The sequence below is a fragment of the Schistocerca piceifrons genome, chromosome 3 (assembly GCF_021461385.2).
Source record: "Schistocerca piceifrons isolate TAMUIC-IGC-003096 chromosome 3, iqSchPice1.1, whole genome shotgun sequence".
NCBI lineage: Eukaryota > Metazoa > Arthropoda > Insecta > Orthoptera > Acrididae > Schistocerca > Schistocerca piceifrons.
Window position 1 is genome coordinate 120,349,134 of NC_060140.1, and position 16,129 is coordinate 120,365,262.

At 45.0% G+C, this 16,129-nt stretch overlaps 1 protein-coding gene across 1 annotated transcript in view; it reads left to right on the forward strand.

Moving 5' to 3' along the window:
• The window catches only part of LOC124788446 (beta-alanine transporter-like), a 121,485-nt gene that overhangs the window by 55,432 nt on the left and 49,924 nt on the right, over positions 1–16,129 (forward strand). Inside the window, exon 5 of the mRNA XM_047255718.1 lies at positions 12,918–13,139. Coding sequence (XP_047111674.1) covers positions 12,918–13,139 — 222 coding nt within the window. The remainder of the gene's footprint in view (positions 1–12,917; positions 13,140–16,129) is intronic.

A 16,129-nucleotide genomic window follows, 5' to 3' on the forward strand; every position in this document is an offset into this window, starting at 1 on the left:
AACTGGAGAATTTATTCAACATGTTTGAAGTTTTTTATGATATGAAACACAGTTTAGAAAGATGATGTTTTCTCTTTTTAAGCTTGAGCTAACAATTTAAAGTATACAAATACCATATATAGAAAAATGTACATATTTCTCTAGCAATGCCAGGTAATGATGTTGCTAATGGAGCTGTATACTGAAGCACAACATAAATCGAAATTAGTAGCAAAGGCCTCCTCTGAATTTTTCTGATTTGTAATATTAGTAAACGCATGCCATGCATTTCCAAAAAATCCGTCACCATACTCTCAGCATCCAAGGCGATCATACACTGCACACTGGATGGCTGAGGTAGCACACATTATGTTGGTGACTGTAGATTCCTGTTAGTGAATGGACTATGTGGTATTAACGTTGTTGTATATTTTCACTGTTCTTGGGTAGCCCCCAACACATTTTGTATGAAAGTCCTATATCTACATCTACATACATACTCCGCAATCCATCATACGGGGCGTGGCGGAGGGTACCTCGTATCACAACTAGCATCTACTCTCCCTGTTTCACTCCCAAACAGAACGAGGGAAAAATAACTGGCTATATGCCTCGGTACGAGCCCTAATCTCTCTTATCTGTGTGGTCTTTTCGCGAAATGTAAGTTGGCGGCAGTAAAATTGTACTGCAGTCAGCCTCAAATGCTGGTTCTCTAAATTTCTTCAGTAGCGATTCACGAAAAGAACGCTTCCTTTCCCTTTAGAGACTCCCACCCGAGTTTCTGAAGCATTTCCGTAACACTCGAGTGATGATCAAACCTACCAGTAACAAATCTAGCAGCCCGTCTCTGAATTGCTTCTATGTCCTCCCTCAAACCGACCTGATAGGGATCCCAAACGCTCGAGCAGTACTCAAGAATAGGTCGTATTAGTGTTTTATAAGCGGTCTCCTTTACAGATGAACCACATCTTACCAAAATTCTACCAATGAACCAAAGACGACTATCCACCTTCCCCACAACTGCCATTACATGCCTGTCCCACTTCATATCGCTTTGCAATGTTACGCCAAAATATTTAATCGACGTTATCGTGTCAGGCGCTACACTACTAATGGAGCATTCAAACATTACAGGATTCTTTTTCCTATTCATCTGCATTAATTTACATTTATATATATTTAGAGTTAGCTGCCGTTCTTTACACCAATCAAAAATCCTGTCCAATTCATCTAGTAACCTCCTACATTCACTCAATGACGACGCCTTCCCGTACACCACAGCATCATCAGCAAACAGCCGCACATTGCTATCCACCCTATCCAAAAGATCATTTATGTAGATAGAAAACAACAGCGGACCTACCACACTTCCCTGGGGCACTCCAGATGATACCCTCACCTCCTATGGACTCTCACCATCGAGAACAACGTACTGGGTTCTATTATTTAAGAAGTCTTCGAGCCACTCACATACTAGGGAACCAATCCCATATGCTCGTACCTTAGTTAGGAGTCTGCAGTGGGGCACCGAGTCAAACGCTTTCCGGAAGTCAAGGAATATAGCATCCGTCTGATACCCTTCATCCATGGTTCGCAGGACATAATGTGAAAAAAGGGCGAGTTGTGTTTCGCAGGAGCGATGCTTTCTAAAGCCGTGCTGATGCATGGACAGCAACTTCTCTGTCCCAAGGAAATTCATTATATTCGAACTGAGAATATGTTCGAGAATCCTGCAACAAACCGATGTTAAGGATATTGGTTTGTAATTTTGAGGATCCGTCCTTCTACCCTTCTTATATACAAGCGTCACCTGCGCTTTTTTTCAGTCGCTCGGAGCTTTGCGTTGGGCAAGAGGTTCGCGATAAATGCAAGCTGAGTAAGGAGCGAATGCAGTAGAGCACTCTCTGTAAAACCGAATTGGAATACCATCAGGATCTGGCGATTTATTTATTTTCAACCCATTCAGCTGCTTCACAACCCCATGGATGCCTATCACTATGTCCTCCATACGGGAACCTGTACGAGACTCAAACGGCGGTATGTTTGTACGATCCTCCTGCGTGAAAGATTTCTCAAATGCTAAATTTAAAATTTAAGCTTTCGTTTTGCTGTCTTCCGTTGCCAGCCCAGACTGATCAGTGAGCGACTGGATGGAAGCCTTCGATCCGCTTCCCGATTTTACGTAAGACCAGAATTTCCTTGGGTTTTCAGCAACATCTTTTGCTAAGGTATGACGGTGGTAGTGGTTGAATGCTTCCCTCATCGCTCTTTTTACAGCAGCACGAATCTCTACTAACTTTTGCCTGTCCTCATTCTCCCGATCTTTCTTGTACTGCGAGTGCAACTGTCTTTGCTTCCTGGGCATTCTCCGAATTGCACTGTTAAACCGCGGTTTGTCTTTTCCGTCCGTAACCCACTTTTTCGGCACATACTTGTTCATTTAAAATGTGTTTAAAATCTGCCCATAATTCTTCCACGTCCATCGTACCGAAAGTAAATGAAGTCGATTCATTTACTAAGTGGGATGCTAACAACTGCTTATCTGCTCTTTCTAGTAGGAATACTCTCCTAGCCTTCTTGATTGACTTTTTAACTTTCGTAACCATAGTCGTAATGACTACATCATGATCACTAATCCCTGTCACAACACTGACACCGTCGATGAGGTCTGGTCTGTTCGTGGCTACCAGATCTAAAATATTTCCATTACGCGTTGGCTGTCGATTTAGCTGCTCAAGACAGTTTTCGGATAATGTATTCAAAGGTAATTCACACGACGGCTTGTCTGGACCACCTGTAATGAATCCATAGACATCCCAGTCTATACTAGGTAGGTTGAAGTCGCCTCCGACTAATATAGCATGATCAGAGTACTTCTGCGATACAGAATGTAGACTCCCTTCGAATGATTCTAGAACTGTCACGGTGGAGTCTGGTGACCGGTAATAACACCCCACAATTAACTTTATTTCCCCTAGCCCTGTTAAACGTGTCCAGATAACTTCACAATCACACTCTACTTCGAACTCAGTAGGCACAATATTTTTGTCAACTGCAATGAAGACACCACCTCCTACGGTGTCTAATCTGTCTTTCCGATAGACGTTCAAACCCTCACTAAATATTTCAGAACTTCCTATCTCAGGGTTCAGCCATGTCTCAGTTCCGAGAATAATTTGGGCGCCACACGCTTCCTGGAGGGCAGTAAATTCAGGAACTTTATACCGAACACTCTGAAAATTTACGGCTAATATCTTGATAGCTGAAGTGTCTTTACACTGAGCGCGTCCTGATTTCCCTGCCTGCACGTCGACTGGTGAGTGCTCATTAGGACACCTCGCACTACTGCCTAGCCTAAAAAAACCCGAAGTGCACGCCACAATCCAGGCAATCCAGTAACAATGTAGGCATTTGAACGTCGAACATTCATCATTGAGCATTGCAGTTATTTGTGCTGAATTCTGACATGATTGGTACCATTCACGGTCTGAAAGCACTACCTTCATATCATAAAATCGTTGGTTTTCAAAATTTACGAAAACATTGAACTAATGATCTGAGGACATGCCTTCAACCATGTGTTTACTGTCACTTGTACTCACGCCCAAATCTCCAAAACACCGATTTAGTATGTGGTGTGTGCTGTCGTCCAGTAGAAGAAACGGTTATTAAAAGTAACGCCACTACTACAGAGTATAGGCAAACCATATCTGTGAGTTCTAAACGTGACGTATTCTCTGGCAGGTGACTTGGTAGCGCGTCGGACTGTTGTGCTAAAGATCCCGAGTTCCAAACGAACTGGTCGTAATTTTATTTAACAGATACGTGTGAAATTGTTATATGGGAGAACATTTTTCTGCCTTGTGAAAGGGCGTTTCATAGTTTGTAGTAATCTTGTTAAAGCAGTCTGCCTTCGCTTCATTAATTGAAAGTATCAAACCTGTAGCGTACATTTGAACAGATAACATCACACCTATCTATACAATGTACTCTATAGGACTGCTCCTTTCAACTAATCTAGCGAAGCAGACTGCCAAAACAACATTACTACTGTTGTGACTTGGCAAGACAGCCAAGTCACAATGAGAGGATGCCGAAAGGCACGCGTTAAGCTCACACAGATTGGCGTGAGGTCTGGAACAGTTAAAGGAATTAATAGTAGCAAATAAAGTACGTAGTTGATATAATACTTAACTTTAATCCACAATTGTAGAACATCTCTCTTGACGGTACATGTTACAACCACAATACAAAATAATATCAAATGCTATGGCGCCTTGCTAGGTCGTAGCAAATGACGTAGCTGAAGGCTATGCTAACTATCGTCTCGGCAAACGAGAGCGTATTTGTCAGTGATCCATCTCTGGCTAAGTCGGATGTACAACTGGGGCGAGTGCTAGTACGTCTCTCTAGACCTGCCGTGTGGTGCCGCTCGGTCTGCAATCACTGACAGTGGCGACACGCGGGTCCGACGTATACTAACAGACCGCGGCCGATTTAAAGGCTACCACCTAGCAAGTGTGGTGTCTGGCTGTGACACCACAACTACAAACTATGAAACGTCCTTTCACAAGGCAGACAAATGTTCCCGCATACTACAATTTCATGCGCAGTCTTTAAAAAAAGAAAATCGCCATCAGTGGGTTTCGAACTCGTGACCTTTAGTACAACGATCTGACGCTCTACCGGCTCATCTGCTTCTTTTTTGATGACGTTTTGTTCGTTATTGGTCGCTGTATCTCGTCTGGGCGGACGTCCCATGACGCCTGCTCAAGTTCATCGTTGATCTATTTATTCATTAATTTTTATTTTATTACAGAGGGCAGCTAACCTTCTGACTGAACACGCTGAGCTACCATGCCGGCAACCAGAGATCTTCACATTATGATCTCACAGATACGGTTTGCCTATACTCCGGATTTCTGGTGTTACTTTTAATTACCGTTTACACATCTGCTACTGGACGATAGTACACAGCACGAACTAAATCGGTGTTTTTGTTGATACTCTATCGATACGCCATGTTTGTTACCTGTCTGAGTGTCTGTCATCTGGAGGTTTAGGCATCAGCTGCAAAGTTACTAAGAACACCACCACTTTGATAGCTGCACTGTACCAAGGGTTGAGTAGTGCAGACGTTGGTGATAGTGGTAACTCTGTGTCTGAAATGAATTTAGCGTGCTGACTTCGTATCTGCTCCTTGTATCAGGTGCACTAGACAATGCTGGTGGCACGACGACATGTGCCTACGTTGGATTCACTGGAAACTCAAAGTGTGGAGACAGGGTAGCGTAGCTCCACCCAGCTTGGTATGGCATTGACAGCATTTGGCTTTACGCCGCTCGTGCCCTGATGGTGAAATTTCTGTGAAAGGAACTCTCCACTTTGTGTTATATCTTTCAATAATAAAGGTGTAAATGAACAACTGTATCACTACATATGATAGTGACAAGTGTTTGACAACCAAATATGGGTTATTCAGTTTTAAAGATAGAACAGGTCAGCACTTGGGTTTCAAACTTAGAGTGTCAGTTATCGCCACTGCGACCTTGGGAAGGGAGGGGGTTGGTAGAATTGTTTAATCATAGCGCAAGTGAATTGTAGAGAATGGGGAAAACCGATGATTTTATGAATCTCTGCGCCATTTTAAACTTGGAGCAACTGATCTTCCAACCACACAGGCTGTCTTCCTTTCCCTAGACAAACCATCTTGGATTTGTCCTCAGATCCCCTGTCCGCCATCTTGGATTTTCTTGTTGGATTATGATGTCATAGTGAACGTCCTAGTGTCCCCTGCTCACCACCTTCGATTGTAGCATCCCTGAGAGTGTCCTCGTATGCACAGGTACACCCGTACATTGTGTTCTGATGTCCTACAGATTGCCCTTGAATTTCACACTAACAGACCAATGCCCCATCTCATTTTCCGAAAATTTCATGCCAATTTATACTTAAGGCAATACCCTAAGTTCTACAGTGATATCATATGTCTGGAGACACTTGTACTATTTGAATTTCCTACCATTTTCCAGTTTACCATAATTTTTTACACAGAACAATTAATCAATGTCAGAGGTGTGCCTGCAATCTGGTAACAATGCATGACATCATGAATCATGTCATATGGGTGGGGGAGGAGAAGAGGTGGGGAGGGGGCATGGTCGGTGGGTGAACAAGAGAAGGGGAATGGAGCAGTGGGGGAAGGATGAGAGGGAGGGAATGGGGATGTGGTGAGGGAATGGGCAGGGACAGTGAGTGTATGACAAGGCAGATGTGGAGAGAGAGGGGGTAGGGGGTAGGAGGAGGAGAAAATCTGGCAACAATGCAGACTGCTCTAGTTCTCTTTTAGCTATACTACTGGAAAGATTAACATGATGTTTAGTTAGTTAGTTATTTAGTTAGTTAATAACATGTTCTACTGATCATGTGAACGTTTCTTTTATCGAAATGAGCGAGTCAGTTTACAGGTTTTGTATAATGTATACATGATACACTGGCCCATATGCTGTGCGCCATCAGACTGTGTAACGCCAGCCTGGTCGATACTCCCTCTTCTTCAGACCTTCACATTTTGTGTCCTTGGCGTCCATCCACTCCATTGTTGCTCTTTCTCCATTTAATGATGACACCACTCTGTTGTTTCCCAGCCTTCCAGCTGTGCTGACATAGACATGTCACCTCCTGTCTGTCACAGCACTCTTCGCTCTGCCTTCCTTTCCGCCTGCTTCTGACGCTTTCCCCTCTCCCCCTGCCCCACCCCCTCTCCCATCCCCGATTTCCTTCATACCCTCCTGGGCCCTTTCTTTCTTGTGTGTAGGTCATGTCCAGCTCATCCATTCACCTTATTCTCCAACAGATGGTTCCACATCACACATTGCGCCTACTGTGCTGCCCTTCCTGGTGTCGCCACCAGCTATTCGTCGCCCCCACTATTCTCCCATTGCGGTCGTGTTTTGTGGCCTTGCAGACTTCCCTGCACCTTCTGCTCTCCATTCTTAGAAGTTTCACTGCAAGGCCTGACTGCACCTGACCTTACAGCCATTGGCAGCTGTGTTGTGGTATCTGGTCGACGACTTTGCCTGTTTCTTGCTTTTCAGGTCCACTTCTACCCTTTTCTGCACTGCAGTTCTTCCTGATGATTGCCTTCTGCGAACAGCACCCAAACCTGCCATGATGCTTCACTTGTGTGATGAGACCTGATCAGCTCTGCTCTTGAAGGTGACTGCACGTCCAGATCTGAGACATTCACTGGTGATGAGTCCTCTGTTGTCCTTCCTTGGACACACATCACTGTGCCTGACCTCACCCATGATCCTCCCAGTGCTGCCTCTGGCTGTGTGCCTGCTGGTGCTTCCATCCTCCTAACAGTCCACTACAGGACTGCAGCGGCCAGCCGCGGTGGCCGTGCGGTTCTAGGCGCTGCAGTCCGGAACCGCGGGACTGCTATAGTCGCAGGTTCGAATCCTGCCTCGGGCATGGATGTGTGTGATGTCCTTAGGTTAGTTAGGTTTATGTAGTTCTAAGTTCTAGGGGACTGATGACCTAAGATGTTAAGTCCCATAGTGCTCAGAGCCATTTGAACCATTTTTGACTGCAGCTGTCGCCCACAAATATGGGGCACCATATCCACCAGCTCTGTGGTCTCCACCTAGTTTCCCTTCCTCCATGCACCACCACACTCCACTGCACGCTACCCTGCTCCTCTTCCCACTGCCACACTTTCCCTGCTCACCACTACGCTCCAACCCAAAACACCGCCCTCTTACAAGCAACGCTGCGGTGCTATGTGCAACAGAGCACTCCATTGCTCTCCCACATGCATCACTGCACACGTCCACACGCGCCCTACAGCTTCCTGTACCTACAGCTGCTTCAGTAACTAGACATGGGCCGCCGTATGTTGCGGCGTTGGTTCCATTTTCCTCTATCCGACGCCACCCTTCCCTGGTGGGTCTTCCATTCTCCATTCGTCCTTCATAGATGCTTGTTTTTCCTTCTGTGCCTTCTTTGTGCACAGGTTTTTCTCGCCTTTCAAACCTCTTTTTTGCAAGTTTCAGTCCATCTTCAAAGTTGCAGTGTTACTTTCTCTCCTTCTGTCTGGCGCCCCCCCACAATGTATAGCTTGTCCACCCCTTGGGCTCCTTGCGTGCTCTCTCCCAGCTGCACTTTTCGGAATCTATATCGCGCCCGCCGCCTATGGCATTTCTCTGCCTCCTGTTCTTCCCTCTGGACGACTATCCCCTATGGCTTCACCATCTCTGTAGAGGGGGGAAGCTGTCTGGCCACTCGCCTGGTACCCTACAACCTCAGAACACACACCTAGCTGGCAGATTACTGTACCCCAGATGTCCTCCACTGAAGACAGACACACGAGACAATCACATGCACCTCAGTGTGACATTAGCAACATGTTACACTGTTTATAGGACAATAGCAACATAATCATCCATCTTAGCACGTGCCAGACTCCAGCAGGCTCCATGAGAGACTCCAGCGTCGTCCGCCAAAAGTGTGCGCAATCGACCATAGCACTGCAAAGACCACACTAAATTTCGTCAACATGTCACGTGATCCACATGGAAACCCTTCCATTAGATTACTCAAGACACTGCACGACCAGTAGCCAGCACCACTCGCTGTCGCTCTGGGCTCAATGCTGTCTGCTCCTTGCAGCTCGACCATCGGTAGCGAACTTTTGCAGCAGCCATCAGTTCCATCCCAATCTCTGGCTGGACCTAACCTAGCGTGTTCGAGGGCTCCGACCACCACATCAGTCTGCCGCATCTGATCGATCCGGACACACACCCAGACACCAGGGAGATGACTGCCTAAGACATCAACCGCATACTGAGAAGAATCCAATGAAGGACATAGATTTGGATTACATCTGCTACGTCTTCATACTGTACAGACTCCGAGAGCCATCGTACGGTGCGTGGCAGGTGGTATCCTGTTGCACTGTTAGTCATTTACTTCCCTGTTCCATTGGTTAACAGAGCGAGGGAAAAATGCCTCACTATACGCCTCTGTATGAGCACTGATTTCTCCATCTTACCTCCGTGCTCCTTACGTGAAATGTATGTTAGCGACAGTACAATCGTTCCGCAGTGTACTTCAGTTTCCGGGTCTCTAAATGTTCTCCTTAGTGTTTCTCGAAAATGTCGTCGCCTTCCCTCCCGGGATTTCCATTTGATATCCTGCAGCATCTCAATAAAACCTGTGTGGTGTTCGAAGCTACCGATAACAAAACTAGCATACAAGCCTTTGGATTGGTTCAATGGCTTGCTTTAAACCGACCTGGTGCGGAATCCAAACACTGGAGCAGTAGTGAATAAGAGATTGACTATCTTTCTACATGCGATGTAATTTACCGATGAGCTACACTTTCCCAAAACTCTCCCGGTGAGCCAAAGTTGACCATTCGCCTTCCCTAGCAGAGTTCTCACATGCTCGTTACGTTTCACACTTCTTTGCAACGTTATGCCCGTGTATTTAAACTAAGTGATTTGTTAAGGTCCACGCTACTAATGCTGTATTCTAACAGTACCAGATTGTTTTTCCTACTCATATGCATTAACTACATCTACATTTACAGCTAGGTGTCAGTCATCACACCAACTAGAAATCTTGCCCGTCACACCAACTACAAATCTTGTCTAAGACATCTTCTGTCCTACAGTAACTCAACTTCGACACCTTCCTGTACACCACAGCATCACCACAACCATAGTTTGCTGCCCACCCTGTGCACTAAATCATTTATGTATATAGAGAACAAAAGCGGTCCTATCACTGTTCCCTGGGATATTCCTGACGATATCCATGTCTCTGGCGAACAGACAACATAGTGTGTCCTACTACCTAAGAAGTCTTCGAGTCAGTACGTGCCTGGGAACCTATTCCATACTCTCGTAGCTTCGTTAAAAGTTTGCAGTGAGGTGCCGTGTCAAGTGCTTTTCGAAAATCTAGAAATATGGAATCTGTCTTTTGCGCCTCTACTTAGTTCCGAGAATGCCATACGAGAAAAGTGCAAACTGGGTGTTGCCCGAGCGATGCTTTCTAAAACCGTGCTGGCTCATGGACAGAGACTTTTCGGCCTCAAGGAAATCTGCCAAATTCGAGCTGAGAGTATGATCAAGAATTCTGCAGCAAATCGTTGTGAAAGACATAGGTCTGTAATTTTGCGAGTCCGTTCTTTTACCCTTATATCAGGACTCACCTGCTTGTTTCCAGTCACTTCGGAGTTTGCACTGAGTGAGAGAAATCCGATAAGTGGAAGCTAAATAAGAGGCCATTGCCATGCAGTACTCTTTGTAAAAGCGAAATAGGGTTCCATCCGTGCCTGTCGACTTATTTGTTTTCGACTCTTTCAGTTGCTTCTTTACACCAGGGATGCTTATCACTGTAGTGAGAAGTCTATGATTGTACCAGAAGTGGCACTTACTTTTCTACCTCACATCATTATGTTTTACCAGAAAAGTGTTCTTGCATAGTAACTTGTGTAGTGACTTTTATTATGTGCTGTCCTTGCCAAGTCGTAAGACCGAGACAAATTAAGACTCCTTTTTGTACTGTAGGTGTTTCTGTTGCCAGTATAAATAACATTAAATGAGACAGAGAAGAAGCTACCAACAAGAAACAGACAAGCAGTTAAAAGTATTGACTTATATTCATCAATAAAGAGCAGATTAAATGCGAACACTGTGGAACGATACCAACACAGAATTATGGACTTGTCAGCGGTAAAGTATGTTCTGGACATTGAGGTAATAACACAGAAACACTATAAAACAAATATCATGAGATCGTCCGCCGGCCGGTGTTGCCAAGCGGTTCTAGAGACTTCAGTCTGGAACCTCGCTGCTGCTACGGTCGCAGGTTCGAATCCTGCGTCGGGCATGGATGTGTGTGGTGTCCTTAGGTTAGTTAGGGTTAAGTAGTTAAGTAGTTCTAAGTTCTAGGGGACTGATGACCTCAGATGTTAAGTCCCATAGTGCTCAGAGCCATGGTTTTTTTTTATTTATTTAATTTTTTTTTAGGTCGTCCAGTGAAAGAGAGAGCCTGTTTGGTCATGAGAAATTTCAGATATGGATGTAAACGTGGAGAGCGTGAAGATTCTTATGTCAGTAGTGGAGGATACGTGACACTGTCATCTCGCAGCAAAAGCAGTCAAGACTCCTGGAATGAAGCCGAAGATCGCAATACAGACTAACAGCTATTGATCTAAATTTAAGCAAGACACATTCCATGGTTATGGAAGAAGTACCTTCAGATATCTGCAGCAGGATGGGAAGGGGGCGGTTGCTGGAGAGCGTCTCTCCATGTTTTTATGGACACGGACAGAGCACAGCACTGTGTGTGTACTCTGGGAGAATGTAGTGCCTGTAGCCAACATTACAGATGGTGGGAAAGATTACGGCTCCTGCAGAGTTGGCCGACTGTGTGGGTAGATTTCCAGAAGTTACAGCCTGTCATGGCACCAGGACTACGACCACAGGAATAGAGCTTTCACACACACGACGGGATTTTTGCAGCTGAAATTTGAACCCATTGGTTCCAGACCTTACTAATTTACACCGTCATGTAGCTGATTATCAGATATTGAAAGTGAGTCGCCCATCGAACCGGTGGTCCCTTATCCGGCAACACATCGATGGGTCCAGATGGCTGAGGAAAACTGATATTAATGTATAAATTGCCAGTTAAATTTATCATCTTATCAGTTAACTGTGAAACATGCTCTTGATTACACACATTGTAATCGAAATTAAGTATATTGGAACTTTTTTTTTGTTTTCTTTATTGAGTTTCGATTCCTCCCGAAGGGGGCGGGCTGGCAGCAGCTTAGTACGCCGCTCATCAGCCTACAGAATTTGTTTTAAAAAGAGGAAAATAATAAGTAATAAAAGCAGGCGATAACATCGGTGACTTAAATGGTAAAATGGCGGAAAATCGTGGAACTTAAAACATAGAACAAAGGGTTGATGATGCTAATAAAATACATATGAAGCAGACAGGTAAAAGAATAGACAGACAATTAAAAAAACACGGCAACAGTCTGGTTTCTGTTCGCAAGAGATATAAAATGCACACCCAGCTTCAGCATTAGTTTCTGCTTGCAACACTTCGGAAAGACGAACAACACTGACCATTCACTTGAACACTGCACTAAAAATTGGCACAAATATGATATACCACAGCCGAGGGCAGATGGGGGGAACCTGGACAGATGACGGGAAAGGAAAGGGGGGGAAGGAGAGGAGAAAACGAAGCGGGGGGGGGGGAGGGGGGAAAGGTTCAAATGGTTCAAATGGTTCTGAGCACTATGGGACTTAACTTCTGAGGTCATCAGTACCCTAGAACTTAGAACTACTTAAATCTAACTAACCTAAGGACATCACACACATCCATGCCCAAGGCAGGACTCGGACCTGAGACCGTAGTGGTCAGGCGGTTCCAGACTGAAGCGCCTAGAACCACATGGCCACACCGGCCGGCATCTGTGTGGGGAACGGGAGGCGTATACGGAAGGTGCGGCGGAGTGCGTGGCGCTCAAGGATCTGGTGGGACTTATAGAATTTGGGGGGGGGGGGGGGGGGAGGTCGATATCCAGGCGGACCTGGCATAGCAGAGGATGGGACGGATTAAGGATTTGTAGGTGTGGAGGATGGTAGAGGGGTGCAACCCCCATCTCTCGCCAGACAGGATTTTATACTGGAACATAATTATACATGCTTAAAGATTCTTTCTTTGTATAGGATTGGACAACAAAGTACACTGCAGAAAAGTCTCAGGATTACACCACCTCTAACTTTTTCAACTAACGAAGTACTCCTTCTCGAATGAAAAAGATTCCAGCAAAACGTGAACTTCAATCCTACGTGTCTTCCTGCTCTGTTTATAACGTAAAATATTGTGAGACAGGTGGTTTCCTGCAGGTGGTTCCCCGAGTCGCCGCGCTGGCTGACGTGCAGGGGGCGCGAGGAGGAGGCGCTGAGCGTGCTGCGGCGGATCGCGGCCACCAACGGCTCCAGCCTGCCGCCGTTCACCCTGCAGGTGCTGCACCGCGTGGCCAAGGCCAAGCGGGACCGCGTCGGCTACCTGGCCATCTTCTCCAGCTGGAACCTCTTCAGGAACACCCTCCTGCTCGTCATTGCCAAGTGCGCACGAGTTACTGTAAAACTAACATGTTTTCATAAACACAAGGAAATGAGATCAACAGCTTTTATGTCAACTGGTACACATTGTCAAAGTTACATCGCATAGCTGCGATTCTTCCTCAACTGACGAGTATCATAAGAACCATCCAACCAATCATGGGCTACAGTATCTGGAGGTGCCACATTTTACATCTAAATCTACATTTACATTTATACTCCGCAAGCTACCCAACGGTGTGTGACGGAGGGCACTTTACGTGCCACTGTCATTACCTCCCTTTCCTGTTCCAGTCGCGTATGGTTCGCGGGAAGAACGACTGCCGGAAAGCCTCTGTGCGCGCTCGAATCTCTCTAATTTTACATTCGTGATCTCTTCAGGAGTTATAAGTAGGGGGAAGCAACATATTCGATACCTCATCCAGAAACGCACCCTCTCGAAACCTTGACAGCAAGCTACACCGCGATGCAGAGCGCGTCTCTTGCAGAGTCTGCCAGTTGAATTTGCTAAACATCTCCGTAACGCTATCACGCCTACCAAATAACCCTGTGACGAAACGCGCCGCTCTTCTTTGGATTTTCTCTATCTCCTCTGTCAACCCGAACTGGTACAGATCCCACACCGATGAGCAATACTCAATTATAGGTTCAACGAGTGTTTTGTAAGCCACCTCCTTTGTTGATGAACTACATTTTCTAAGGACTCTCCCAATGAATCTCAACCTGGCACCCACCTTACCAACAATTAATTTTATATGATCATTCCACTTCGAATCGGTCCGTACGCATACTCCCAGATATTTTACAGAAGTAACTGCTACCAGTGTTTGTTCCGCTATCACATAATCATATAATAAAGGATCCTTCCTTCTATGTATTCGCAATACAATACATTTGTCTATGTTAAGGGCCAGTTGCCACTCCCTGCACCAAGTGCCTATCCGCTGCAGATCTACCTGCATTTCGCTGCAATTTTCTAATGCTGCAACTTCTCTGTATACTACAACATCATCCGCGAAAAGCCGCATGGAACTTCCGACATTATCAACTAGGTCATTTATATATATATTGTGAAAAGCAATGGTCCCATAACACTCCCCTGTGGCACACCAGAGGTTACTTTAACGTCTGTAGACGTCTCTCCATTGAGAACAACATGCCGTGTTCTAGTTTGCTAAAACTCTTCAAACCAGCCACGCAGCTTGTCTGATATTCCGTAGGCTCTTACTTTGTTTATCAGGAGACAGTGCGGAACTGTATAGAACGCCTTGCGGAAGTCAAGGAAAATGGTGTCTACCTGGGAGCCTGTATCTAATATTTTGTGGGTCTCATGAACAAATTCATTGTAACTTCCTCTCCTACACACAATGGTGGATTACGTCTCCAGAGTCCGAAGCTACGTCACAAGTCCATCTTCCCGTGACACGTGGTATTCACTTATAATGGAGACAACTGGAACCATTTCTAGATAGTTACCAACAACGTTGGAACCAAGCAGAGTACCACCACCTGCGAATCTATCACAACAAGTAAAAGTGTGGCGTTAGACGTGGAAATATTGCTTCAAGAGGACCTGTACAACGCATGAAACCCTGGAGGGCGGGAGAGCAGACGTAAACTTAACCCTGGCAACGATGTAATTGCTTAGTTTATGCAGTAAAAATTCACAAAAGTATTAGGTAAAATTTACACAAACGCCAGTTTTACAATGTGCTCGACTAAGACAGTGGCTTCATAAGTCGAATCAATGAAGACCAAAGAAAGTAAAATTTGGGAAACAATTCGTGCAGTCGCATATTTTTGTACAGTAGTTAGCGGGAGTGCCATGCACAACATACAAGGAATCCTGAACGGTGGGGACGGAATGTGGGAATGGAGGTGGGTTTCAAGGTCTCTTCCATACGTTTCTCTTGAACAACTCGAAACCTACAGCCTCTAACGAAAACGTATCCTAGGACAAAATATATCTACATTAAATTTCCTACAAATAGGACTTGTTCAATTCTTTCTGTAGGCCTCACAGGCTGCACGTAGCGAGCGAGAGAACAGGAAAATCTAGCGCATGGTTTCTGAAAGAAAATGTAGAACTTCGAGTTGTATGAAACGACATCTGAAAGGGGCATCTGTAGGGGTAACAAAGAATGAAGGAAATTGAATTTGAAAGTAGATTTGAAACCATAATAAAACTAAAATAATTCTGAAGTAAATACGAAGAAGAAAACAGTAAAAGCAGCAATAAAGTCATTGACCCAGTGAATGACTTTCTATGTTTAGAGCGGTTGGAAGAAAAAGAGCCAACAGGCAGAGTAGAAAAGCCTGAGTAATTTTTGCTACCTAGCAACGATGAAGGTATCATTGACGCGTGTTGTCGCAATTTTAGTCGTGAATTCGCATCGGCAAGCTCTTGTAAAAGTTATACATTATTCGTGTTTAACATTCCGTCTTTCGGCTTAATTGCATTGCTAGAAGTTTGGCGAAGATTACCAGCTCTACCGTGAACGTTTTATGTTTGCAGATTTATTTCTACTGTTTTCATTGACTCTGTGCTCTGGAGAAAATAAAGTTCAGCAGTCGCAAACATGGTAGTGGCCATTTTTTTAAGCTCAGTTTCTGTTTTCCAAACAGTTTACTTTTTTATGAACTTTTCAGTTTAGTTGCCGATTGTTTCCCATACGTCTGCCCTAACCATCGTGCGCCATTTTGTATCAGCACAGCTCTGGCTGACGTACAATAACATTTTACATTTAAAACCTACAAGATCATGAATTTCAGTTAATGTAAGTAAGTACGTCTTCTTGATTAAGTTCGAACACAAGAGCAACAACATTAATATGTGGTTCAAATGGCTCTGAGCACTATGGGACTCAACTGCTGAGGTCATTAGTCCCCTAGAACTTAGAACTAGTGAAACCTAACTAACCTAAGGACATCACAAACATCCATGCCCGAGGCAGGATTCGAACCTGCGACCGTAGCGGTCTTGCGGTTTCAGA